This window comes from Gasterosteus aculeatus, chromosome 14, assembly GCF_964276395.1.
Source record: "Gasterosteus aculeatus chromosome 14, fGasAcu3.hap1.1, whole genome shotgun sequence".
Lineage (NCBI taxonomy): Eukaryota > Metazoa > Chordata > Actinopteri > Perciformes > Gasterosteidae > Gasterosteus > Gasterosteus aculeatus.
The window spans coordinates 1,582,180-1,608,333 of NC_135702.1; the positions used below are offsets into that span (position 1 = coordinate 1,582,180).

A 26,154-nucleotide genomic window follows, 5' to 3' on the forward strand; every position below is an offset into this window, starting at 1 on the left:
GCAGGACTGTTACTTGAATAACTGTGTTATAACCAACTTCACTTTAGTTGCACCAAACAAATTAGAAATTATTCATGTAAATGAACACGACAAAATGAATTGTCTGATCACATGTTTTATTTTTGTTTACTTATTAAAACTAATTGGACTGAACGTACAATACTCTGTTTTAACGACTGGCATATTTTTTATGTCTTAGATATTTAAATAGTTCTTTTTCATTTAGTTTAAATGATTGCAAGCAGGAGTAAACATTTGTAAAGCAATTGGTAGCATTACATGCCAGACTCACAAGCTACAAAACGCCAGTCGGCACATCGGCTCGTCAGCTGGTGTAAAAAGTAAAAAGGCAAAAATTTAAAAATCTAAAACAAAATCTGCAATCAAATGTATCGTCAATCACTCTTCCTTCCTGGAATGAGACAGAAGGCACTATTAATGGCACTTTTCAAAACAGGCATGTCTATGCAATTAAGACAATTTAACACCTCAGAAATACCACAGAAACCTGGGATTAAACATCCGGCACCATTATTAAAACATCTGTAGTGACTGAAGCACGTACAACATTCAACGGTTCTTTGTCTCAAAAGATCACAAAATCAATACACAGGCACTTTTTTTTATAGCATCGTAGCTCGTAAGTCATTTGACTTTAAAACATCTCTGCAACTTAGAATCAAACACCTCAACAATGGAAATGTGCATTTCTAAAGTAGTCGCGTCACAAAAAGAATTCAAATAAAATGGATCCTACAACCTTGATTCATCTGACATTTGGGATTTAAGGCATTTAGATCTCAACGCGGCCGTCGCCTCGGCAGCGTTGCACATCTGGACAATAATTACATCATCAGATTCTGGATGAGGTCTTTTAGAAAACAAATCTATTTCTTGCATATAAAAAGGGCTTCAATAATCTCTCGTTTCAAGTATAACGTCTTGGTCTACAGTGTCTGGATCACATTTTGTTGGCTGTTTGCTTTGCTTTATATTAACTCTATAAAAGTGTTTGTCCGCGCTGACTGTTCCCGTTTCTCGTTCCTTCTCCCTGAGCTCTGAAGGAACTTTCCCGCTGTCGGAATTTAAGAAAAAGAAGAAGAAAAAAAAGAAGGAAAACGAGGAAGAGGAGGAGGAGGAAGTGTTAGCGGCGACTTTTCCTTTGCTTCCCACGTGTCATGAATAAAAAGCACAGAACACACCGATCCCCGTCTCCGCCCTCTGGCAGTCGCGTCGAGGCAGACGTCAGAAGTGTCAAAGCGAGGCGGCGGCGGCGGCGGCGGCCTCCCGCTCAGTCCGTCTTCCAGACCACGTTGAGGAACTTCACCACCTCCTCGTAGATGATGAAGACGATGGCCACGTCCATGCACACCCGACCCAGCCGGGGCACCGTACCTTTGTAGAACCTGCGAGAAGAAGAGGGTTCACATGCTCACCAAGGAGATGTGCGCACATCTGTTTGGATGGTGTTAAAAGCGGCTCCCGTGTGAACTCACGCCATCGGGCCCTCGTGCTTCATGATCTTCACGGCGCAGTCCATGGTGCTTTTGTACTTGTGAGCCTCCAGACCCTGCGGGAACAACACACGGCCGGTCAGGTAAGTACCGCAGGCTCCTCCTCCAGGTGAGCAGGGGGCTCCACCCACCTGCATCCGGGTCTTGATGACGTCCAGCGGCGTGTTCCCGAAGACGCTGGCGGCGCCGGCGACGGCGCCGAACAGCCCGGTGATCAGAGGGTTGATGGCTTTGCCGGTGTCGTCGCCTTCGGGGGGATTTCAAGAGAACGGAGGGAAAGAGGATTCGGTTTAGTTATTTATTAGTGGATTTGCACACACACACACACACACACACACACACACACACACACACACGCGCGCGCACACACACACACGCACACACAGACCTTTGTACCAGTTCCTCAGGGAGGTCATGACGTAGAAGCGGATGGCCTGGTTGGAGCCTTGCTTCAGCACCGTGGCGGTGAGGCCTTGGTACGTCCCCTTCAGCCCTGCAGACACAAAGGGGGCGGAGCTTCGTCACCCTCGCGGCCCCCCAGCTCAGGGAGCAGCGCGGGTGAATAACTCATAGCTAAGATATCTATGGAGGGGCTGAAGACGAGACTGAAGAGTTCTTCTTCATCGATGCATTCATGTGTCACGCTGAGAATGTGGGAGAATCAGCTTAAGGATTCAGGGCCCGTGTGAACTGCGCTTCATCAATAGAGTCTGTTATTGTTCTTGAATAGAAAAGAAGAGACGCCGTCCTTGCCTTCAACCCTGATAATCTCCCTCACTCCGTGGAAGAATCCTTTGTACTTCGGGTTCGCTGACGTCTGATCGTGGATGAATTTCACCTAAAAAGACACAACGATGGATATTAAATAAAATGAGTAAGTCTTTAACGAGTGAGCCGGTGAGCGTAGGCGCACGCCGAGCGATGCTTATTCTCACCTTCACGGTCTCCATGGGACACACCACGAACACGGCCTCCGCCACGCCGGCGCCGAGGCCGCACAGGAAGCCTCGCTTGCTGTCCAGCTTCCCGTTTTCATCGCGCATCTTATTGCTGATGAACTCAAACACCCCGAATCTGTGGGCAGAGTAACGAGTTCAGCCACTCACGGTGCCTTATTTCATTCATCAGTGTGTCATCGTTTCATCGATTGTCGAGTCAGGGGCTGAATCTGACTTTGACCACGTTTTACAAGGTGCTGCGTAAATAAACAAGCAGTTTTTTTCATAAAACAGTTGAGACTTGTGTCAACATTTGAAAGTTGAAATGGTGTCTGTGGCTGAAAGATTGGCGGAGCTGAAAAATCTGAAAGTTGAAGAAGTTTAAGAGGATTTGAACACGATCTCCATTAAAAACCATTAGAAGAAATATTCATGATTATTGATTTATATAAATTCAAGCTTAAGAGGTAGAAAGCTGAAAAGTCGTAGCACCCCTCCCGGGAAAGAGCTGAATATTTTAACATTTGAATGGTTTTAAAAGCTGAAAGTGTGAAGCAGTTGAAAGGTGGCGTGGAAGAAATAGAATAATAAGTTGATTAAAGATTCGAACCCCCCCCCTTCACTCCCCCACATCGATGGGACCGTGACGGAGGTTTAATCTGCGTGTGCGGGTACCTGACAGCGGCCTTCGGGATGGAGCCGTACACCAGAGAGCTCAGTCCTCTGTACAGACCTTTGACCCCGTGTCCGTCCACCGTCTGCTTCACGCAGTCCGCTGCAGGAGGGACAAGTGTTTCATTACTTCATACTCACAATCTGTGTGTTTATTGCGTCAGCTTCAGCTTGTATTCTTTCCTCCTTCCATGATTGAGAGGTGCACATTCGTGAGCAACAACCAGTCGCTGGTATTTTTATTCCAGATCTGAACAAACACGCTTTTCTGACTGTTCTGGTCTTCTGCTCCCAAAACAAAAACATGTTTCTGTGCCAAAGTTCACAAGCAGCTCGCCGCACTGATAACAAGCTGCATGCGCGTGTGTGTGTGTGTGTGTGTGCGTGTGTGTGTGTGTCTGTGCTCTACACCAACACACTGCCTCTACTGACCGTTAAAGGAAAGAATAAACTCGGATGAACTTATTCACGATTAAGATAGCCGGATTATTTATGACGTAAAAGAATGTGGGCGAATGGAAAGTGAGAGGGGATTAAAAATGATGAGAAAACTGAAACTAGAGGCAGAACCATGATGATTCTGGACGACATCAAACACAAATGATATATGAATAATGCAGATTGTTCAGAAGCCAAAACAATATTAAACGTATTTGATTTGTTCATTTTTTGTCAGTTTGTAATGAGAATTAAAACAAAAACATCAAAACATTGTTTAACAATATCAGCAACTCGAACCCTTTAAACAGAGCCACGGTGCTTTTCACTGCTCGTGACCTTTAACCTTTTCATTTTTAAGAGGGAAGAGGTTGTTTTCCATTATTTTGCATTGAGAGTTGTATTATTATTATTATCATCTGACTACATATCAAATGCTGTATTGATCATTAGACTCTTTTCAGAAGAACTAGAGGACTCTCTAGAGGACAAACATTCACATTCGGGGGTCTCTTAATGCCTCTTTAAGAACAAACACGTGTTCTTCTCACCGATGCCTTTGTACTTGGGGGGGTTGGCCTTCTCGTCCAGCTGCAGCTGTGTCTTCACGTACTCGGTGGGGAAGGTGATGCAGATCTCGATGCCGCCCGCTATCCCGCCTGAAATAACGGTAAGAAAACACTCATTTGAAGGAGACGATGACGTTTTATTGGGTGGTTTTTCTCTCTCAACCAAACGCAAAAGCATTTCAGGGGGAAAGAAGCAGTACGAAGTATATACAGTTATTAATTGTTGAATGGTAGTTTTGGGGTCTTTATGATTGCAAATTCCTCGAATGTGTCCAAGTACTGTAATAGAACACACTCATGATCTTTATGCAGCACATTTAATCTACTTTTACACTCAAATACTTTGGAATAATAAAAGGACAAAGTACAATTTGTAACCATGAAAGGATTAAGTTTGTTTTCAACAGGTCATACAATCCAACTTGTCTGGTTACTTTATACAATAAAGGTACTGATAATAAAACTTAACTTGTACAAAAATGTGTTTCACAACAGAAAAACAGAAAAAAGTGCAAAAAAAAATTAAAATAATAAAAATAAAATAGCAGAAAGTGTTAGAGAGAACAAATAAATACTTTAATTCACAGTGGATAAATAACGATATTTTCTTTGTAAATAGTATATTTATATAAAAAACAAAGTTTAAAAAGTGTGACGTTTTCCTTTCAAACCGTATTCCTAATCATCCGTTCACATTATGGAGCAGTTCCACCTTAAGACCCCGGATGTCACACATCTGCCGTTCAACAGAAAACCCTCAGCCGGCAGCTGATTGGCTCATCCGGCCCCATGGGGCTCCGCCCACGACCCCGCCCCCCTCCCGTGGCCCCCTCCTCACAGCCTGACTCCCTGATCATCACACATCTACAGAGGTTCGGACTCCTCTGAGGGAGAACCGGTCTGACGAGTTTTTGTGAAGAAAAACACAGATTACTGTAGAAGAAGAAAAGTGACCCTGAAAAGGGAGGAATTAGTATAAAATATAGAAACTCAGATCAGCAGTTGGTCACATGATCGCTGTCTTCCTTCGGTTAGAGACAGAAGCTACAAACGAAGTACATGAATATAAAGAGTACCGGTTAGTACACAAATATGCGGTTAGTATAGTATTAGTATAGGTTAGTATAGTAGTGTCCGGTTAGTTCAGTAAAATGTAAAAAAGTACAATATGTACCACTGAGATATAGTGGAGTACAGTACTTATTCAAAGTACTTATGCCCCCGTCAGCAGTTAATGCGCGTTTTCTGTCCATGACCTTGTGACCTTTGCTTTGAGCTCAGAGGCCTCACGTCTCCATGACGATGACAAAGCACTTTATTCTCTGGTTCCAACAGGTTCTCGTGTTGTACTTTCTACTGTACTACAAATCACAGCTATATATTGTACTATTACAAATTAGAGGTACTTATTGCACTTTTTGACTGCACTTCACCTTAGAGGTACATATTGTACTTTTTACTGTACTTCATCTCAGAGAAACATATTTGAATTTGACTGTACTTCATCTCAGAGGTAAATATTTATCTTTATACTACATTTGTATGACAGCTTCACTCTTTTAATCTCCAGATGAATCGATGTTGAACGTTTTTCAAACTTTTAAGGTTCAACCACCTCAGCTCCGCCAAGTCGCGGTGACGTCACGCCGATGTCGCAACGTCACGCAGGTATTTCTCTCAGAGCGCGTGTCACTGATTAACCAATGAGACCAGCAGAGGTTCACCACGTCACTCTGTGTTTCTCCTTCAGCCGTCAGCGGAGGAAGTTTAAAACCGATTAAACTGAACTCAACCGTATAAATATGCATTTAACGCAAACACACCTGCAGCCTCTGGAGCACATCTGCACGCACGCGCCTAAACTTTGTAAACAACTCCTTTGTCCGTGTGTGTGTGCGTGCGTGCGTGCGCGCGGTGACCAACGTATCCTCACCGGCCAGGATCGCCTTCCCCGGGTGCGTGAACTGGACTTTCCCCGCCGGGGCCGCGGCCGCCAGACATCCGGGTCTCTGGAACGGGCTCTCGAACCTCGGCCGTCCGGACATGACTGCGACACAACACCGGCTCAACTTGGCTCCCTTCTTCTCTTCGGCAGTCTGCTTTGCTCGCGTCAGCGGGCGTCGGGAGCCCTGGGGCAGAGTGGCGGCGCCGCGTGCAGCACAACCGATGCCGAGGACATCGACCGTTGGACTTTGAGAGGGGGCGCAGACCCGGAGGCGATAACGACTGTGCACGTTTCACGGTACCCGGGAGGCAAAAAAAAAAAAAAAGAGCCCCCCTCCGTGGCGCTCAGAGGCCGATTGCATCGAGTCTGTGTTAAGGCAAGGCGGGGCACCACACGACCCCCCCCCCCCCCCACCAACACGGAAAGAAAACGCCATGTTTGTCACCAACAGTTAAGGAGGACCGGAGCGATTCAGAAATACGTTGAATACCACAGGTCGCCTACAGAGGGCGCTGTTCCACACCTAACAGAGACGATTAAAATACGCGTATATAAATATGTATATATACTTTAAAGTATACATTAATATTTATATAAGCATATTTTAATGTTTTACTATATAAATATGGATTTATATATATTGTGTGAAACAATATTCATCCTAATATATAGGATATGCGCATCCTATACATTACATTAATACATAAAAATATCTCTCTACCCTTGATACACTTTTATTTATTAATTCCTGTCCCTATTCAATTAAACGTGTCTAAACGGTGTGGCTCTGCCCGGTTTAGGTAGTAGGATTACCATCTTGCCTTCATATCGACTCTTCGTTCGTCCCTGTCACTGCTACTGCGCATGCTCCGTGTGTCTCCTTCATTGTGCCCTATAGACATTACTAAAGTAAGCTAGCTGTCACTCCACGCAGCAGCATCACGCCAGGGACAGTCCAGCCTCTGCAGATCCCCCGTCCAGACACCTTACCACCGGTAAGGAGACAACACAGATACACAAATCAGTCCTAAATACACCGTTTTAGCTTTATAATACGTGCATAACGACGTGCGTTTTCTGACCGGCTTTGATAACGGTTTCTCCCCAAGGTTAGCCTAGCATCGCGGGCTATCCGGCTAACGGTATCCCTGTTATGCAACGGTCACAGTAGCCTTGTAGTGCACACTTCAAGCCGTGGTGGGTGGGTTTTTAATCTGTTTAATAATGCAGAGTTTCAGGTTATTCACGCTTTTATACACTTTATTAGCTCGTCGTGCAAGAAGGTGTGCGCGTGCTAGCATGAATACATGAGCAGTAACTAACCAGCTATAACAGCTAGTCAGTGTCCATCTGCCGTGTCCTTTTTATTGCTAGTTAGCTTACTTAGCTTGTTACAGGAGCTCAAACAGCAGCTAGCTAGCTTGCTTGCAGTCCCCCCCCCCCCTCCTCCCCGAACACACCTCTTCGCTGACCCATCTGCTGTCCTTTGTCCTCTAATAAGAGATGCAGCGCGCATCCGTTTGTTAATGCCGGACAATGCACCTTTTTTCACGTTGGGGTGATTGTAGGTGAATGAAATGATGGGTTCATTAAACTATGCGTTCACACTGAGGACACACCTCCACCCGCAGCATCCCGGGACGGAGGCCCCTTTCCCCTCAATACAACCTTGAGAGACGTTTGTCACGATGCTGGATCGTCTTCTCGCTTCGCCACGTCAAGTGTTTCCCTGCACGTTTGTGTTGAGTGTGTTTTTTCCTGATCCCTGGATCTCAGCATCCCAGCTGCCTGCAAAGGAGCAGCTTGTTCCCGTCCCGCTGCAGCTCACCTGCAAACCCGCTGATGGCTATAATACATACTGCAGTATTTGTACATTCGTGTTTGTAAAGTGTTTCTCTGAGGCGCTGTTCTATGATGGTGAACAGATTGGTTCATCTTTACCGTCAGTGCACAAAGTTCCAGCATTGAGGAAAAAAAATGCAGTTAAATATCAAACCAGACGTGCAAAATAAATTATGATAGAATTTTTTTTATCCTTAAGGAAATCATTTTGCAGCAACAGAAGAAAAACCAAAAAAATATACAATAAATAAATATGAACAACAGGATAACAATTAGGAAGTAGTAATACTGACAGCTTGACAGCAATACGACTTATACTACAAATTGTACATACAGATCGTTGGTATCGGTCACATTAATCTCACACAAGAAGAAGAGACGTATTGCAGCAGATTTAGCTCCGCGCTTACATCCCATAAGTACGGAATCATCACCACCGGCTTCCTGATTTGCCCGTTGGCCTTTTTTTAACTGATCCCATTACTGACTGTCTCTCCTCCTGCAGCACGATGGCCGTCCCTCCGTCATACTCGGACCTGGGAAAGTCCGCCAAGGACATATTCAGCAAAGGCTACGGTGAGTGAGCAGAATAAAGCCGACTAGACCACCAGAGATTAAATGAAGAGTCTGGCCTTAAAGTCGCTGTACGGTGTTTGAGAGAGGAAACAACTAAAGACCTTTATTGGAAAATAAATAGTGTTATTGTTAATGGGGAAATTATTATTAAACCAGCAAACGTTAGCTTAGCATAAAGACTGGATAGAGGGGGAAAGTACAAGCCTGGCTCTCTCCAAGGATTACAAGAGTAATCATCACTCCACGCTCTCGTAACGCCTGGTTATTAACATGTTACAGCTCGCGGGTTTAATCTGTGGTAAAAAGATCACAGGGTTTCATGTGCATTATGCTAAGCTAACATAGCTGTCACAGGGTTTCATGTGAATTTTGCTAAGTTAACATAGCTGTCACAGAGTTTCATGTGCATTATGCTAAGCTAACACAGCTGTCACTGGGTTTCATGTGCATTATACTAAGCTAACATAGCTGTCACTGGGTTTCATGTGCATTATGCTAAGCTAAACTAGCTGTCACGGGGTTGTATGTGCATTATGCTAATCTAACATAGCTGTCACAGGGTTTTATGTGCATTATGCTAACCTAACATAGCTGTCACTGGGTTTTATGTGCATTATGCTAACCTACAATAGCTGTCACGGAGTGTTATGTGCCCTATGCTAAGCTAACATAGACGTCACAGGGTGTCACGTGCCTTATGCTAAGCTAACATAGCTGTCACAGGGTTTCATGTGCATTATGCTAAGCTAACACAGCTGTCACTGGGTTTCATGTGCATTATACTAAGCTAACATAGCTGTCACTGGGTTTCATGTGCATTATGCTAAGCTAAACTAGCTGTCACGGGGTTGTATGTGCATTATGCTAATCTAACATAGCTGTCACGGGGTTTTATGTGCATTATGCTAACCTAACATAGCTGTCACTGGGTTTTATGTGCATTATGCTAACCTAATATAGCTGTAACGGAGTGTTATGTGCCCTATGCTAAGCTAACATAGACGTCACAGGGTGTCACGTGCCTTATGCTAAGCTAACATAGCTGTCTCCCCGCTCCAGAGAATTTTATGACCGTGTCTCTCTGAATTCAGGCTTTGGAGTTGTGAAGCTGGACCTGAAGACCAAATCACAAAGTGGAGTGGTGAGGACACTTTTAATCCCCCCCCCCCCATTACAGCCTCCGTGAGTCACCCGTCTCCAGGTGTCCCGACTCAGATCTGCTGTCTGAACTTGTTCCTGGTCCTAAAACAAGAGGACGACACCTCCCCTCGCTTGTCTTAGTGTCCTCTCTGTTGTTTCTGCTAACCGCTGCTTTGTCTCCACGCTGCTGTCCCCCCTCCCTCCTTCCCCCCTTCGGACTGCTCTGGCCTAGATGGTAAGATGGGAGTCAGCTGTTTATTCCTCACAGTCATCACCGGCATGCTGTCGTCTCTGTTCTCATCTGTGTTTGTTATGATCGTTCATGAATTCATTTGTGGAACTTTTTATTTGCTTTTCACGTTCGTAGTTCAGACCAAGAGGCTTGGATTCAAACTTCTGTCACTGAATTATTAAATATTGTATTTTGGACGATACAATATTTTCTGATTTCACAAAGTTTGGCTCGATTTATATTAATATAAATTTAGGGTCCTCAAATCGATTTGAGACAATGTTCTAAGCTCATTTGATTGAATTAGTTACATACAATTAACCTGTTGATCCAAAGGGTACAACGTGTACCTCTTTTAGACATAAACACACTAAACCGCTGCATCGCCGGTCTAAACGCGAGAGTTTTTCCTTGTGTGCCACCACGAGGTCGAGCAAGTATCTCCCCAATGAATTAAGGAGAAATGATTTAGCTTTTGTATTTATAGGTAATATCAGAGTAAATCATGTGAAAATGCACAATATATACAAAGAAAATAGACTTAAATTAACTTAACTCAACAATAGCGAAAATATTTAACCAACCGAACAGTGAATTTAGTGAGTTTGATTTAAATTGAGTGAGTTTAATTCTACATTATTTTTAAGCCGTGCACTTTAAGGCCGTGCCTTACTTGTATCATAATTTACATTACAAATCCATATTCATCATACTCATTGTTGGGTTCTTCTCTCCATCATTTGTTTCTGGTCTCCAGCATGAACTCTGACATCATTTTAGTTCTGTACAGTTTCAACTTTTTGTTTCAGTTTTGTACAATTTTTTTCAAGATGCTCATATTGAGGTTTTATTCTGAAATAAAATCCCCAATTTAAATAGTGATTCTTTGTGTTAAATTAGTTAAACTGTTTGAACAAGTCATTTTATTACAAAAATACACGTTTGAAAGGCTAAACGGCAACAGGCACAGATTAAATGTGAGTTTTCCACCAGACTGAAACACGCTGTGAATCTCCACAGGAGTTCAACACGTCCGGCTCCAGCAACACGGACACGGGCAAAGCCGCCGGCAGCCTGGAGACCAAATACAAGATGAAGGAGCTCGGCCTGAGCTTCAACCAGAAGTGGAACACGGACAACACGCTGGCCACCGAGGTCACCGTGGAGGACCAGGTCCGTGCACGCGCACACCCCGACACACTGTCTGCATCGCTTTATTATGGAGCTTTAACACGTTTCTTTCCCTGCAGCTGACTCAAGGACTGAAGGTCGCCCTGGATACGTCTTTTGTACCAAACACAGGGTGAGACCACGAGACCAGGATAAACTACAGCGGGGGGATCAGGTCCCCTCAGGACTTCACGACCTTTGACCCGTGCAAATCCGTTTCTTCTAGGAAGAAGAGCGGAAAGCTGAAGACGGCGTACAAGCGCGACTTCGTGAACCTGGGCTGTGACGTGGACTTCGAGGGTCCCATCATCCACGCCGCCGCCGTGCTGGGCTACGAGGGCTGGCTGGCCGGCTACCAGATGGCCTTCGACACGGCCAAGTCCAAGCTGGCCCAGAACAACTTCGCCCTGGGATACCGGGCCGGCGACTTCCAGCTGCACACCAACGTGTGAGTGCTCCGGTCTTAACGCTGCGCAGCGATTACACTCCGAGGCGAATACCTCCGGTCGTCCGTTGAAGGGCAGAACCTCACGTGTTGAAGCTGCATTCTCTGAGGTGTCCACCAGGGTGCGACTCCTCTGGTCCCACAGAAGTCTATGAGAGAATGACTTCAATGCGTCGTCGGGGGAGTAAACCCGTGAATTGTTTTCCCTCCCCCAGTAACGACGGCACCGAGTTCGGCGGCTCCATCTACCAGAAGGTGAACGAGGAGCTGGAGACGGCGGTCACTCTGGCCTGGACCGCCGGCAGCAACAACACCCGCTTCGGCATCGCCGCCAAGTACCACCTGGACAAGGACACCTCTCTCTCTGTGAGTGCTGCCGAACCTTCTCGCTGATCTATTCTGACATTTGGTTTCATGTCTCATTGCGTCTTCGCCCCCCCCCCCCCGCAGGCCAAAGTCAACAACGCCAGTCTGATCGGCGTTGGTTACACTCAGAGCCTCCGGCCAGGTAGGCGGCATCCTGCTGAAGCAGTTTCTTTTTGATTTATTTAATGAAATGTATCTGTTATGGCACGAATCATAAAACAGAAAGAAATTCAAGTTGAATTTCCATGATACACGTAAAAAAATGAACAATAGCTGCAACAATATGAGCTATAAATACAGCACGTGCCTACTATTGTTATCTGTACGTTACTATAAATAATAAACTATACACATATTTACACCCTCTGCTCTGAAGGTCTCTTCTCTTATTTATTGTCACATTGTGACTGTTGATCTGAAGTTACTGAGGAGCTCAGAATTAAATTTTTTATTACAGAATCCGTCTTTTAGAAGACTGTTGTGACGGGAATTTTAAACGTAGTTGTCAAATGAAATGTTTTTGATGGTAAAAATCCCAATTTGAAGCTCCGTTCCTGCCACGTGATGTGTTCAAGGACCATCAGAAAGATGAAAATCTGTTTATAAAGAGGCCTGGATTAACATCGAGTTCTGAGGGTACAAAGAGACCTGAGATAACAATAAGAAAACGTAAATATTCCCTCACTACGTCTGCAGGGATCGGTCATCAGGTTAATCAAGTTACATTTTTCATTTGACGAGTCATAGTGAGAAATTCTTGTCCGGCCGGTTTGCATTAAAATCTGAAGTCAACGTCTGCGTGTCTGAACGTGTTTTAACCCGCAGACTGGAAAATATAGATTTTAAAAAACGTAGCAGTTTAAAACTAGACGGACTTTGTTTTTGAGGAGAATGTACATTGAAATATGATTCTGAAGAGACGCTCCTGTTGTCTGCAGGTCTTATATTTGCTTTTATATTTGAACAAATATTAATCTGCATTCTGTTGGTTATTGAAAAGGTCTCACGTGGAAGTGTTCTGCGCCCCTTTAGGTGTGAAGGTCACCCTCTCGGCTCTGATCGACGGGAAGAACTTCAACGCCGGGGGTCACAAGGTCGGGATGGGCTTTGAGCTGGAGGCATAACGTGGAAATGGAGGAAAGAAAAAAGGCCCTGGACCACATCCCCCCCCCCTCCCCCCCATCACAACCACAGTCCACACCGTCATGTAGCTTCACAGATTTCACAATCTTGGAAGTGACGCTATTTATTTTATTAAGGTCTTCGGGAGAGGCCCTCGTTGGGTGGTTAGCTTGTTTTTCACACCTTTTCCTTTGTAAAAAAAAAAAGCATGCGAAGATGAAAGCGCGGAGCCGAGAGGCTCATCTGCTCGGTGAGAAACTGTTTTGTGTGGAGCACTGATTAAAAATCTGTAGAAATGTTTCTATATCGAGGCGTCTCTAGGTCGACAGGTCAGAAGGATCATTTCAAAAACGGCTTTACGGGAACAGAGGAACGTTCCGTCCAGCTGGTCAAAAACAATCCCTTTGATCACATGGAGCGATCCCTTTGATCCCCTGGAGCGATCCCTTTGATCCCCTGGAGCGATCCCTTTGATCCCGCGGTTGTTCCGGTAGGTGGAGGCGATGTCGTGGAATCTTCTTGCGTAGTTAGTTTGCATTTCCCCGACATCGTTTCCGTCTATCTGTCTCTTGCGTCTGCTTCCTCCCGTTGCCCGGGGAAACGCTCCCGTTGTTGCCGTGGCTGCTCTCTCACACGACCTACACTCCTCACATAGTGGACTGACCTCCGAGTGACCTCCATCAAAACGCCGGCATGGGGTCGGGTCTCGCAAGTGACTCCTATTTGTTTCTTTCATGAGTTTTCTTTTTTCTTCTCTAATTGTGTCATTATGATTATAGGACTCTTTGTCACACAATACCTCATTTTTTTCCAATGTCAGTTAAGGGAATTCAAACAATAAATGAAAAATAACATCTCATACAAGTTGTCCTAATTATTTTCCTTGTGTTGACTTCAACGCTAAGTTACTTTTTCTATTCAATTAAAAATACACGTCAAAAATACAAGTCAATAGATTTCAACAATTAACTAATTCATTGGATTGAATGAGTTTTTTTATTTTTTTAAATCTGAAAGGCTTTACACCAACAAATTCAAGCAGGATATTCACATTTTGGATCATCTTTTAGCTTTTAACATGCTACAGAACTCACGCCTGTACGCTGAATATTAACCCACAGCTGGTTAGCTTAGCTTAGCATAAGGACTGAAAGTAGGTATTAAAAGCTAGCCTTTTCTCTTTATAAAGTTACAAAACAAAACCAGAACTTCTTTTGGAACGTTAACTGATGAGTGAAAATTCCACATGTTTTCAGCATTTATGCTAAGCTAAGCTAACCGGCAACACGCTTGAGCTTATATTTACCATACAGACATTCTCACTAAATAAGCGCATCGCCCAACATAAACCTTTCCTTCGGGATTCATTAGTTTTGTTAAATGAAAACGTGCCACGTTATGCTTCCATAGGAAAAATGTGGAAGCCGTGTTTAAACACGTGTCTTTAATTCCGCTCAATACACTTTTAGGTTTGTATGAGAAATATTTAGATACCGAACACAAGACATTAGCATAGACTTGACTCAGTAAATCTCATCAGCTGAGTAAAATATAATGTGTATTATATCTATGCAGAACTATTCAATAAATACAATAATATTACCAGTAAATCCACATTGTAGATTCCTTAGAAATACCAAAAAAAAACTAGGTATAAGTAATGCATTAAAAAATACCTGAAGTTATTACATTAATGACTATAGGATTCTCAAGTAGGGGAAAATGCGATGCATGCGAACATGCTGAAAATATCAATGATGACGTGCTGACGTCTTATTTCAATGTTTAACATCTGCATTTATCCTCTGAGGACCTTGAATATTTATACTAGATTTTATAGAAATCCCCAAAGCTTTTAAAAATAGATACGTCACTAAAAGCCACAAATGTTATCCTCACGGTGGCGCCGGATTAAAAGTAAAACGATCATCAAGGTCATTAAAGTCATCCTCTGGCGACCATGAATGTCAGTACAACCTTTAACGGCCATTCATTCATTCATTCATTCATTCATTAGACGCTGAAATTATTAACTCAAAGACCAAAACTTGTTTGTAGGACAAAATGAAAAATCACGGGATTGATGAAATCCAAAGGGTTCAACCTCTGAGGACATTTTATTACTTGTGCACTGCTGTCTTCTTGTCTATTGTTACACTGTCTGCTGTCACGCACCAACCGCCGAGACAAATTCCCTGTATGTCTGACATATTTTGGCAATAAATGTTTCCCGTTTCCTGTTTCTTATACTAAATCCTTCTTGCCGCTGTGGTATTTCACTTAGTCACAAATGTCAACCTCGATTCAAATTCACCACCGCAAAGATCATTAGGAGTCATCGTCTGGGGAGCACGAATGTCCGTACAAACAATCACGCCAACCCATCCAACAACAGGCAACGTACCTCAGTCACTGATGTTTTAAAACTAAATCTCGTGGTCTTCTGCTGGAAGCAGAAATCTTAAAAGAAAAGAAAAAACGTACAATTAAACCAAAACCACCTGCAGGAAACGGGTTTGTTTTCTTGTCATGATTTGGTGGAACTGTCCCTTCAGGGTCTGTTTGTGGGCGTCGGTCAAACCACAGGTTCCACGCCACGTGTCCCACAACATCCTGTTCGCCCTCCTCCATCCTCCTGCTCTTCGAGGCCGCGGCGCCGCTGGAGTCGCATGAAGTTTCTTTCTGGATTCAAAGAACGTGAAACATCGTCTCTCACAGCAGGTTGACCTTCGCCACCACCTGCTTGCAGCCCGTCTTGGAGTACGCGTGACCCCCGACCTCGGGGTAGTATTCGATCTCCCCCGCGAGGCGCTCGATGTTGGCATGGTCCGGGTAGAACCCCTCCCGGGTCATTTCCTCCAGGAAGCACTCCATCACGTGGCTCTTCTCCAGGAGGCCCAGGGGCAGGAGCTCCGCCTCCGCCCACAGCGGGTGCAGCTCCCCCAGGGAGTCGCGCAGCGCCGGCGTCAGCTCCCTCGCCAGGCTGCCCTGGCGGCCGGCGGCCGCGCCGGAGGAGTTGTGCAGCACGTGCCTGGTGACGTGCCGGTGGCCCAGGTTGCTCAGCAGCAGGTAGACGGCGTTCAGGTGCTCGTTGGACCGCTCGGCGGCCACCAGCCGCAGCAGCGCGTCCAGGATCTCGCCGTGCATGTGCTCGGCCTCGTCAAAGACGAAGAGCGGAATCTTCTCCTCCTCCTCGGCCCGCCCCACCGTCTCCGAGACGAGCGCCGACAGGTCGCGGGCGCAGCGCAGGGCGTCGGCCTCCTGGGGGCAGTGGTGCAGGACGTAGTACTGCAGCACCAGCGTCTCCCCGACCACGGAGCGGAAGTGACCCGCCAGGAGGCGGCCCAGGTGGCTCTTGCCCACGCCGCTGGGCCCGTGCAGGGACACCACCAGGGGCTTGTTGTGGACGTAGGTGGACAGGTAGTCCTTCAGATGGAACAGCAGCCCGTCCACCGCCCCCTGCTGGCCAAACACCTCCCTCCTCAGCGTCTTCTCCAGCCCCTCCAGGTCGTAGCGGAGCACGTGGTCGTCAAGGTTCTCTATGGCGTTGTACACCTGCAGGGACGCGGAGGTTAATAAATCATAACCTGACGAATCATCAAACTGAAACTAGAAAGTCGTGCGGTTAAACGTGAAGACCTGTTAGCTTAGCTTAGCATAAAGACCAGAAGCAGTCTGTGGTCACGCTTCAAAAAAACGCAGCATCACGTGGATTCTCTTGATGACCGAGCGGGTAAATTAAAGTGGGGTCATTGTCTGTCTCGCCCCCTGCTGGTCAGCGGACAGAATGCAGCCGTTAAGACGCCCCAGAGTCACATGACGTCATGACGTCATAATCCCTGGAACCCATTGTGAGGTGTTACCGCGTCCCGGCTCCGGTTACCTGGAGGAAGACGATGGCGCAGAGCAGGTAGAGGCAGTACTTGGCTCGGCTCTGCTCCTGCTTCGGGGGGGCTCGCCGCCCCCCCCTGGTGGGATACAGCACCCGTTTCCTCCTCTTCTTCTTCTTCTTCTGCGGGAGGTTGGAGAACGGCGGCAGTCCGTCGAAGGTGAAGATCCTGGGGCTGGTCTTCCCCGGCGCCCCCAGGGGGGCCCCCTCCGGCCCGGGGCCCAGCAGGGCCTCCTGGCGCCTCTTCTTCATGGCCAGGTACTTCTGCTTGATGCGCACGACGGCACGCAGGGACGAGGAGAAGCTGGACACGCTGGGGGCGGGGCTCTGCCGCCCCGCCACTTCTCCCTCGCCGCCGCCGTCGGCCTCGCGCCCCCCCTCCCCCTCCGTCAGGGAGGCTGAGGTGCTGCTATCGCCGTCGCTCATCTGCAGAGAGGAAGCACAATGATCACATGACCCTCGACTACTTCCTGTCGTTGCTAAACTAATCCAACTACTGAATGATGTGAATGCATCTTTAGTAATAATATATATATATATATATATATATATATATATATATATATATATATAATTTATATAATGTTATTTATTACACACACAGAAGCAGACAGAATTCTCTGAGCAGTAAACATCAAACCGACCCTCTAATGCAACATGAGGTTTATTCTCATAACCTCAGGCGACGTTACTTCCTCTTAGAGGAAGTTACTTCACGCTGTGGCGGCTGCATCTTGTGAGGAAGAAGAGGCTTTTTTTAGATGTTGGACTGATTGGAGTCGCTTCCTTCACGGTAACATCGTTTGAGCAGAATTCATATCGTGAATCGGCCGGTTTGTTGAGCAGCAACGCGCCTCCATCACATTCAAATCAGGGAGGGATACTTTGGAACAGAGGAGGAAGCTCATCCAGCGACATGCGCGGGGCCGCGCGTCAACGCGCACGAGTGTGCGTGTCAGCGCGAGCTCTCTGGAAGCTTCTGCAGCTTTTGGACGTTTTTTTCTTCAGAGGAATTATTCGGAGTTTCAGGGAGACAGATGCGAAACACTGAGACGCGCCTCTGTGACTGAGAGACAATGAGGAACTTCAGACCCCGGGGGGGGGAGAGGGGGGAGAGAGGGGGGGAGGGGGTCAGGGCTGGGACCGAAGCATGAAACGGTGTTCCAGGAAATCCCAGGTGGGGGGATTACTAGATTATACCTGCAGCACAGCGGGGGGGGGCGCGCGCATTAAAGACGCAGACGATGTGCATCGTGCGCGTGAGTGTGATCGGAACACACAGGGGGGTAAACGGGTTACAGGGTAGAAGGGGGGGGGGGTAAACGGGTTACGGGGGGGGGCCGGCCGCATTCCAAACGTTGTAGAGGATGTTTGCTGTGGAAAGAAGGAAGCGACAAATAACAAAAGTACCTCTGCGGGGAAACTTCTCGCGCGGCGCCTCAGTTTTCTTCTCCAACGGAAGCAGCTGGAACACGAGGAGAAGAGTCGGCAGCGCGGGGGGGGGGACACACATGCAGTAGGACAACGCTTCCTTACCCCCCCCGGGGCTCTGATGGTGTCTGTTCGGTCCTCGGTGAGAGAGTGACGGGACACAGGAAGAGTCCTCCCCTCCTCCCTCCTCCCCCCTCCCGGCTCCTCCTCCGCCCTCTCTCTAACCCTCCACACCTCCTTCTGCTTTTCACCGCTTTTTAATCTTTGCAGATCAATAAATATATGAATAAATATTATTCCAACACATGAATTCATAAGTATGAAAAACAGGTTTCTTAATAACTGGAATGTTTCCTGTTTGTGTCAACTGGATGTTTAGAAAAGAAACGGCGTCACTCTGCAGGATGTAGATGTTACTTATTCATTTATTTATTTAGACTTATTAATCATTATTATTAATGAAAGAAGCTCGCGCGCCTCTTTGACTCCAGTGGGAATAAACATATTTGAGTATTTTATTTCATTGCACATTTATCTGACAGCTCGAGTCTCTCAAACATAAAATATCGATAAATCATTATAATATTATCATCATAGTTTCGTGCGACAGACTTATTGATCGGTTTGGAGATTTTCCATTTGGCTTCAAACATTCGGTCACAAGAAAACTGTTTGTGTTTGCCACATAAATAGAAATGCAAAGAGGAGCCAGAATGTTTGCATACTGCAGCCTCCGCCCACCCCCCCAACCACAAGAACACCACCACCTCCACCCGAGCAGGCTGCAGGGCGGAGCACGAACCGACCCCCTGACCTCGCCCGGGTAGAGACACGTGGAGCGGAAGCTGTTAGCGTTGGGCGGAGGAGGAGGAGGACGAAGGAGGAGGAGGAGGAGGAGTCAGCCTCGGGGCAGATGTGGCTCTCTGCTGCTCCTGCAGCACCACCAACGAAGAAGAAGTGCGCCGTTTAACATGTTTTATTAGATGTTTTTTAGAGCGAGACATTGAAAGAGTTTTCTGTCACAACAACTTATTAAAGAAAACGAAAAGCCAGAACAATGTGGACTGAAAATGTGTCTTCGAGTCCAGATGTTCTCACACACACACACACACACACACACACACACACACACACACACACACACACACACACACACACACACACACACACACACACACACACACACACACACACACACACACACACAGTTTGTCCATCTTTACATGATGAGAAACACTAACAGGAAGTTAAACTGAACAAATTGTTTTTCCTTTTTTTAAGGATTTGTGACGACCAGACGTTCCTCCAGCATCATCCACCTTTCTCCAGGTGGAGGCTACGTCAGGTGGAGATTGTGCAGATAAATATTTCCAGGTAGAGTTTTTTTTCCCCCTCAGAACACTTGAAGAGGGCAGACAGTTTCTCTCCGTTTCCCCGCCCACAGGAGGCGTTACTTCCTCTTCCTTCCGCGGCCTCTCCTTCCCCTGCCGGAGGTGGAGGCGGAGCCTCCGCCGGCGGCGTCCGACGGGCCGGCCCCGATGTTGATCTGTCCCTCCTGGATCTCGCTGCGGGCCTCCGGGGGAAGGTGCTCGATCTGCTGCTGCGCCTCCAGGTAGAACATGACGTCCCTCAGCTGCTCCTGCAGCTCCGCGATGGCCCCGTCCTTGTGCTCCCCTGCAGGAGCCCGGCAGACACCCACGAAGAAGAAGAAGAAGCAGTTAGACACCACGAGGAACATCTATCAGTAAAGACTCTTTAACGCAGTCTCTTAAAGGGACAGTACACCAGGGAATCAAAAAAAGGTCCAATCGAGTCCCTGATGGCGCTACGTTGTGAGCTAGTTAGCGTCAGCAGGACGGTGACGCGTTGAGGCTCATTTCAGTACAAATAAGCATCGGGATCAAACCTTTTGACATGTAGTCCCATTTTAGTGGGGTGTTACTTTTTCTATTTTATTTAGCTCGCTCTCACTGCTTTTCTGTTCTACAACTTATTATTATTGCTTCTTGTTTTTTTCTTTTTTCTCCATGACATTTGTCGACACAACATATTTACAGACTGAAAATAAAAAAGACCATATATTAGATTTTTTTCAAAAAGAATATTTGACACAAATTATTTTAAATATATCATCTAATATCTTTTTAATTTTCTTTTACCCTTTCAAAAAACAAAAAAATATTTTAGCCAATCCGTTTTTGAATTTATTTTCAAAAACTATTTCTACACTTTTTTTTCATATATTTCATATTTTCGCTTCTTTCGAAACATTTTTCAATTTAAGATTTTTACATTAAATATTTAGTTTTTTTCAACCCCAAAAAAATCTTTTGACTCTTAGGGAATAAAACAAACAAACAAACAAAAAATATATATATATATATATATATATATATATATATATATATGTTTTTTTTTTAATTTTTTGACCAAAAATATTTTACTTTTTTTCGACCATACATATCTTGTTATGTAAATATCGACCGGATAATAAATCTCTCCCTTTCTCCAGTTAACAGAAAAGTAAAGCTGCTGTTAATCAGAAGCTAAATCGCAAAGTCTCACATAGAAAAAGCACCACAAAGAGCCTGGATTTACTCAAGTGTTGATTCAACTTGAGTCAAACTCCAGCGGTGTAACCATAGCAACCATCCACTAACCTCCAGCCACTCAAAGACGGGATTAGAGAAGTAAAGCAAATATAAACACACACACACACACACACAGTTCTGAGGAAAAACAAGTTTAGAACAAGTGACTCGTCACCGACTGTGTGCGTGCCGTCGTCCACATAAACAGAGAGCACCTGTGATGGGGTGCGTTTGTTTTAACCGCCCTCATCCCCGGGGGCGAAAAGGCTGAAGGAAAAAAACAGGTAGGTCTGAACCCCCCCCGGTGACCTTTGACCCTTCCTCAGGCGAGTGAGTCTGTGCAGAATGTTAATAATCTTCAGACAGCAGAGCACAGTGAGGAAGTGATCGCCGTGGAAACAGAAGAGTTTCGGGTTTCTCTTCACCTCCGCTGACCTCTGATGAATGATTAATGTAAAAGGGTTTGTAGTTCTATCAGTAGTTGTAGTCCCCCCCCCCCCCCACTCACCGGTCTCCTTCACTTTGCGTTCCTCCTCCACCAGCTGGGACTGCAGCTGCGTCTGATTGGCCCTCAGGCATCGGTTCATCTCCTGCTCCTCCTTCAGCTCCTGGCTCAGCTTCACCACGCGAGTGTGTAGCTGAGTGCACCTGAGCACCAAACACACAGGTGAGGAGGAGGAGGAGGAGGAGGAGGAGGAGAGCGGTGACACAGCGGATTGATGACATTAATGAAACGTGGCCTCTTCCTGTTCTAAAGAGTCATTTCTGCTCCATAAATAAATACTGGCACGGGGTCAGTTGCATCACTCTGATCCCACTTGATTACCCATGATGCATTGCACCAACTAATGGAAACAAATGTCTAATTCTTGGCGATAACTTGAAGAACGTGTTTGCGTCTGAGTGAGAATATTGTGTAAACAGGAACATATTGCACTTTATTTGACTTCCCTCCGATTGATCTTTTAGCGGCGAGTCCGTCAAGCAGGTTCCAGAGGTGAATTTTATGAGAGAATAAAGAGTAATATTGATCGGATGTGATGAGAAAGGAAAGTCGACCTTCACTCACTTCTTCTCGATGCCCTGCTTCTCTTTGCTGATTTCTCCAAAGCGTCGCTCCAGGTTGTCGCAGCGCTCCAACGTCTCCTTGAATTTAACCTTCATGTTGTTGATCTGAACGAGAAGTGAGATGAGGAGGAGGAGGAGGAGATGAAGACGGGATAAAGAAGAAGTAAAAAACACGAGATGACCCCCCCCCCCCACCCCCCCCTTCGTACCTCCTCAGTCGTTTCCTTCTCCAGGTGAACGATCTTGTTCTCCCAGTAGATCCTCTGAGACTCCAGTTGACTGGTCAGCAGGTACGAGTACTACACACACACACACACACACACACACACACACACGCACACGCACACGCACACGTTCAGGCCTTCGTGCCTCATTTCGTGGAAGCGACCTCGAGGGGGACGCGGCGCTCACCTCCAGCTGCAGCGCGTCGATCTTCTCGGCGTGGCAGGTGTCTCCTTCACACTCGTACTGCACCATCTTCCCGTCCGTCTTGCTGGCCACCAGCCGATGGACGTAGTTATCTGTGGACCACGAGGTCACAGGAACGTTTAAGTGAACGCTACGTTTAGAGGATTTAACCGCTTAACTTTGACCTTTGACCTCCTCAAAGACACAAACGGGGAATTTAGCTCTCACAAAACAAGCTGTTATTTTACTTTGAAGTTAATAAAAAATGTGAATGATCTAATACTTGAATCTACCCAGCAGTATATAAAGTTCAAGTTTATGAAGTGGGCCATTAATCCATCAATGGTAATAATCCAGTAATAACTACATAGGAATCTGAAATGGACCATTCTGCATATTGACTACAATGTGAACTTTGTGCCCTCTAGTGGACAGAATTACACCTTTGATTTAGCCCTAAATTCTCCATCCAAGAGCTCTAATGGATGAGCGAGTTCAGTGCCCGGGCCCATGAGCAAGGAGCCGGTACCTCCGGCGTAGTCCCACACCCGGTGGTTGGTGAGCTGCATGGCGTACGTGTGCTGCGTCTCCTCAAAGTGCTTGTAGGCGTGACGGCTGACGTAGCGGCCGCAGCCGATGTGTCCGCAGATGAGACAGATCCACAGGTTCTACGAGGGGGGCAGCAGGGGGGGGCAAGAGGGGGCAGGGGGGGTTAAAATATATCAATTGAAAATAAAGAGAGTGCATTAAAAAGGAGATCGGGTACCTCCTGCACGCCGCACTCAAAGCACTTGTTCTCCTCCACTGGTTCTGGAGTTTGACAGTATCGACACACAGGACACCTGCAAACACACACACAAGAATACAAGGTCACATGACATCTCTGGTCAAATATGAGCTGGGTGTGTGTGTGTGTGTGTGTGTGTGTGTGTCCACACAGGACTCACGTGGCGTCGTCCCACCGCTGGAGGCACTGGCTGTGGAAGCTGTGGTTGCAGAGGGTGGTCAGGATGCCGTTGACCGACTCGTCCATCCTCTCCAGACACACGGTGCACTTCGGCAGCTCGGTGAGCTCCATCACCGGCAGACTGGCTCCCTGGGAGTGTGTGTGTGTGTGTGTGTGGGGGGGGGGCATAAGAGGAAGACGTGAAACTACAGATTAAGACCATAAACTCATGTTTACAAAGTTTACTGTGGGAAGTGGAGTCATTTCCTCATAGACGTCTATGGGAGCAGAGGAGTCGCCCCCTGCTGGTCACTACAGAGAAGTAGAGTCATTTCCTCATAGACGTCTATGGGAGCAGAGGAGTCGCCCCCTGCTGGTCACTACAGAGAAGTAGAGTCATTTCCTCATAGACGTCTATGGGAGCAGAGGAGTCGCCCCCTGCTGGTCACTGCACAGAATGCAGCTTTAACACGTAAAGTTCTGACTGAACGACCCAACAATCTACTGGGAAAACAGGTGATGCTTCCCATTGTAGATAAACCAACTGGATTTGCTCAATAGCTCAATAATGAGAATGGAAATGGAGAATCTATTTACCTCCTCAGACTTTATGACCTCGGCGCGCTCCACGTAAACCATCTGACACACCGCGTCCTCGATGGAGTTGAACTGGCGGCCGTTACACGCCGTGTAGAAACTGTCTGCGTCTGCCTGAAGAAACAAACAAACAGCTGTGAGACGAACGGAGACACGTTCCTCCACAAAGTCCAAAGTCTGAGGCCGCAGACCAACGAGAAACACGGGGAAATAAACTGTGGATGTTATCAGACGTTATCAGACAGCTGACGAGGGAGTCCAGCTTCCCTCAACTTCCAAGATGTCATAATTAGCACATGAACACATGAGTTATGGCCAGCGAGGTCACGGAGACCGTTGACCTACAAACGTCTTCTTAAGGCTAGACCCCCCCCCGCCTCCCCCAAAGGATGACGTCCCTCACCTGCGTGCAGAATTTAAGCAGAACCATGTACTGGTTGGGGGTGGAGTCCCGTATGATCTTCATGTGCTCCATGACATCATTAAAGGGCGCCAGGAGCTTCATGAGGTCGTGGCTGGTCATGGTGGCGGGGACGGTCAGGATGCAAACCATCGCGCTGCGCCTCACGTCCTCCGTCAGCGACGTCATTTTGCTGCAGATATTGAAAAAAAAAGAAAATAAAAAAAAGCACAGATTATAAGACAAACACAGTTAGAAATACATAACAAGTTACATTTAAATGATTACCCATGTGACGACGCATCGTACTCATGTGACTCACTTGGTCTTGTAGAGGTGCATGATGCCGTGGACGATCTCCACAGACGGGTTCCCGCTGAAGAAGGAGATCTGGTCGGGCAGCTGCTTGGAGGGCGAGTCGGGCGCCGCGCTGGTCGCCTCGGCTCCTTCCTGCGAGGCCTCGGCTCCTTCCTGAACTACAGCCGGAGGTTCTCCGTCCTGCTCTGAGGAACCGCCTCCTTTATCTAGAGGGGAAATGGTAGTTGGCAGACGTTATACAAAGTGTTTAAAAGGGAAAAGGTACTGGTATTATTAACAAACGTTACTCAGGAGGATATAGTACATTAATTAGGGACTATTTTCAGCGGCGTATGAATCCACATCTGGTGCTACAGCTTGTGTTGGCACGGCGATGAAGGAGCAGCAATGAGGCTCGTCGATCTTAAGGATATAATTACTGTCCCTCTCCAGCTTTGAGGTCGTGTGCTCACCTGGGCCGGGCTCAAAGGTTTCGATCACCATGTCCCCCATCGACCGGCTGCCGATGTGCTGGTGCAGCACAGCTGATCGCTCCAGATCCGTCTTCCCACTCAGAGTGTGTTTGGCTACACACAGAGCCTTCTCCCGCAGGTCCTCCTGCGACATGCCTTCAACTGAGAGACTCAATCAAAACCTGGGCCAGTATGCATCAGCAGAATACAAGCACCCAGGAGAACGGTCCCTGTCACTGTGATCAGCATCATCATCATTAATATGCATACAGCTCTAACGTGTACGTCACACGTTAAGTCCTTTATCTACTGTAGGTTCGTTTGATCTAACTTACATCAATGCATCCACCATCATGTGTTTGTTTCATGTCTATCCTGCAGTTTATCACAAACATGCATCAACACATAAAGGAAACACTTCTATTCAGTAAACAACTGGCTTTCCTGGTCACTCGCTTGTTAGCTTCACGGCTAACTCCAGCACAACTGTGACGTTCACGCTTAGCTCCTCTGGAGGAAACTCACCAGCTGAGTACTGGAAACCTCGTGGAGAAGGAGACTGGTCGGCTAGCTCCAGACGGATAACAACCATAGACACACTCATGTGTTAAAAAGGAAACGGCCACTTCTACAAAGAACAAAACAACCCCGGTGACAGCTAGCTAGCTAAAGCGAGCTACTTAGCAAGCGGCTAACATAAACAAACAGCCGTAAATAAAAGGTAGTAAAAGCAAAACAATCTTCTAAAGCAGTGCGTTAGTCATACCGGTTTGTCTGCAGACAATGTTCACAAAACCTAATTCTGTGGTTTTAACAGCTAACACACCGCAGCTGTCTAAAGCTGGCTAGCTTCCCTGTCTGTATGATCACAGCTGTTTCTGGCATGCTGCTCTTCTTCGTGTGCGGGGTTAATCGGTAGTATGCTGACCCAAAGCGTGCTGGGGCCCCCTAGAGGATCAACCTGCATACTTCACCCAGATTGAAAAACAGGTAATTCATATAGTTAGAAATTATATATATATGTATGGATGATACGTAAATAAAGATAGAGCATTTGGATGCTGAATTATTTTAGTAAAAAATAA

At 46.5% G+C, this 26,154-nt stretch overlaps 4 protein-coding genes across 5 annotated transcripts; 1 reads left to right on the forward strand and 3 right to left on the reverse strand.

Annotated features, from left to right (window-relative positions):
• Positions 1–99: 99 nt before the first annotated feature.
• Positions 100–6,451, reverse strand: slc25a1b (slc25a1 solute carrier family 25 member 1b). The gene is made up of 9 exons (XM_040197484.2): positions 6,065–6,451; positions 4,114–4,221; positions 3,128–3,227; positions 2,450–2,588; positions 2,268–2,352; positions 1,903–2,007; positions 1,646–1,761; positions 1,497–1,570; positions 100–1,406 (listed from the first exon to the last, which is right to left on the reverse strand). Exons 1-9 carry the CDS (start codon positions 6,174–6,176, stop codon positions 1,292–1,294), a joined length of 954 nt encoding a protein of 317 aa, XP_040053418.1. The 5' UTR covers positions 6,177–6,451; the 3' UTR covers positions 100–1,291.
• On the forward strand, positions 6,065–13,828 carry LOC120831755 (non-selective voltage-gated ion channel VDAC2). Its single transcript, XM_040197493.2, has 9 exons — positions 6,065–7,071; positions 8,424–8,494; positions 9,586–9,635; positions 10,887–11,039; positions 11,117–11,169; positions 11,263–11,484; positions 11,697–11,847; positions 11,932–11,989; positions 12,880–13,828. The coding sequence occupies exons 2-9, from the start codon at positions 8,428–8,430 to the stop codon at positions 12,969–12,971; spliced, it is 846 nt and encodes a 281-aa protein (XP_040053427.1). The 5' UTR covers positions 6,065–7,071; positions 8,424–8,427; the 3' UTR covers positions 12,972–13,828.
• Positions 13,829–13,946: 118 nt separating this feature from the next.
• On the reverse strand, positions 13,947–18,463 carry tor4aa (torsin family 4, member Aa). Its single transcript, XM_040197448.2, has 3 exons — positions 18,269–18,463; positions 16,853–17,284; positions 13,947–16,524 (listed from the first exon to the last, which is right to left on the reverse strand). The coding sequence occupies exons 2-3, from the start codon at positions 17,282–17,284 to the stop codon at positions 15,682–15,684; spliced, it is 1,275 nt and encodes a 424-aa protein (XP_040053382.2). The 5' UTR covers positions 18,269–18,463; the 3' UTR covers positions 13,947–15,681.
• Positions 18,464–19,250: 787 nt separating this feature from the next.
• On the reverse strand, positions 19,251–26,017 carry brap (BRCA1 associated protein). 2 transcript variants are annotated; one of them, XM_040197405.2, is made up of 13 exons: positions 25,595–26,017; positions 25,070–25,231; positions 24,622–24,823; positions 24,303–24,492; positions 23,900–24,013; positions 23,304–23,452; positions 23,123–23,198; positions 22,886–23,024; positions 22,360–22,469; positions 22,158–22,247; positions 21,950–22,053; positions 21,389–21,528; positions 19,251–19,963 (listed from the first exon to the last, which is right to left on the reverse strand). In XM_040197405.2, exons 1-13 carry the CDS (start codon positions 25,671–25,673, stop codon positions 19,740–19,742), a joined length of 1,779 nt encoding a protein of 592 aa, XP_040053339.2. In that variant the 5' UTR covers positions 25,674–26,017; the 3' UTR covers positions 19,251–19,739. The 2 variants fall into 2 exon arrangements, with proteins under 2 accessions (XP_040053339.2, XP_077944873.1); XM_078088747.1 differs by having other exon boundaries at positions 25,070–25,251; positions 25,595–25,973.
• Positions 26,018–26,154: the final 137 nt, after the last annotated feature.

Coding starts and splice junctions, on each gene's coding strand:
- slc25a1b (XM_040197484.2), bottom strand. CDS start 6,176: ATGTCCGGACGGCCGAGGTTCGAGAGCCCGTTCCAGAGACCCGGATGT. Junction 3,228..4,113: donor CCCCAAGTACAAAGGCATCG/GTGAGAAGAACA, acceptor TCCCTCCTGCAG/CGGACTGCGTGAAGCAGACG. Junction 2,353..2,449: donor GTCCCATGGAGACCGTGAAG/GTGAGAATAAGC, acceptor GTGTCTTTTTAG/GTGAAATTCATCCACGATCA.
- LOC120831755 (XM_040197493.2), top strand. CDS start 8,428: ATGGCCGTCCCTCCGTCATACTCGGACCTGGGAAAGTCCGCCAAGGAC. Junction 11,170..11,262: donor TCTTTTGTACCAAACACAGG/GTGAGACCACGA, acceptor CGTTTCTTCTAG/GAAGAAGAGCGGAAAGCTGA. Junction 11,848..11,931: donor ACAAGGACACCTCTCTCTCT/GTGAGTGCTGCC, acceptor CCCCCCCCGCAG/GCCAAAGTCAACAACGCCAG.
- tor4aa (XM_040197448.2), bottom strand. CDS start 17,284: ATGAGCGACGGCGATAGCAGCACCTCAGCCTCCCTGACGGAGGGGGAG. Junction 16,525..16,852: donor GCGCCATCGTCTTCCTCCAG/GTAACCGGAGCC, acceptor GCGTCCCTGCAG/GTGTACAACGCCATAGAGAA.
- brap (XM_040197405.2), bottom strand. CDS start 25,673: ATGAGTGTGTCTATGGTTGTTATCCGTCTGGAGCTAGCCGACCAGTCT. Junction 24,824..25,069: donor AACCTTTGAGCCCGGCCCAG/GTGAGCACACGA, acceptor TTTCCCCTCTAG/ATAAAGGAGGCGGTTCCTCA. Junction 23,453..23,899: donor AGGTCATAAAGTCTGAGGAG/GTAAATAGATTC, acceptor ACACACTCCCAG/GGAGCCAGTCTGCCGGTGAT.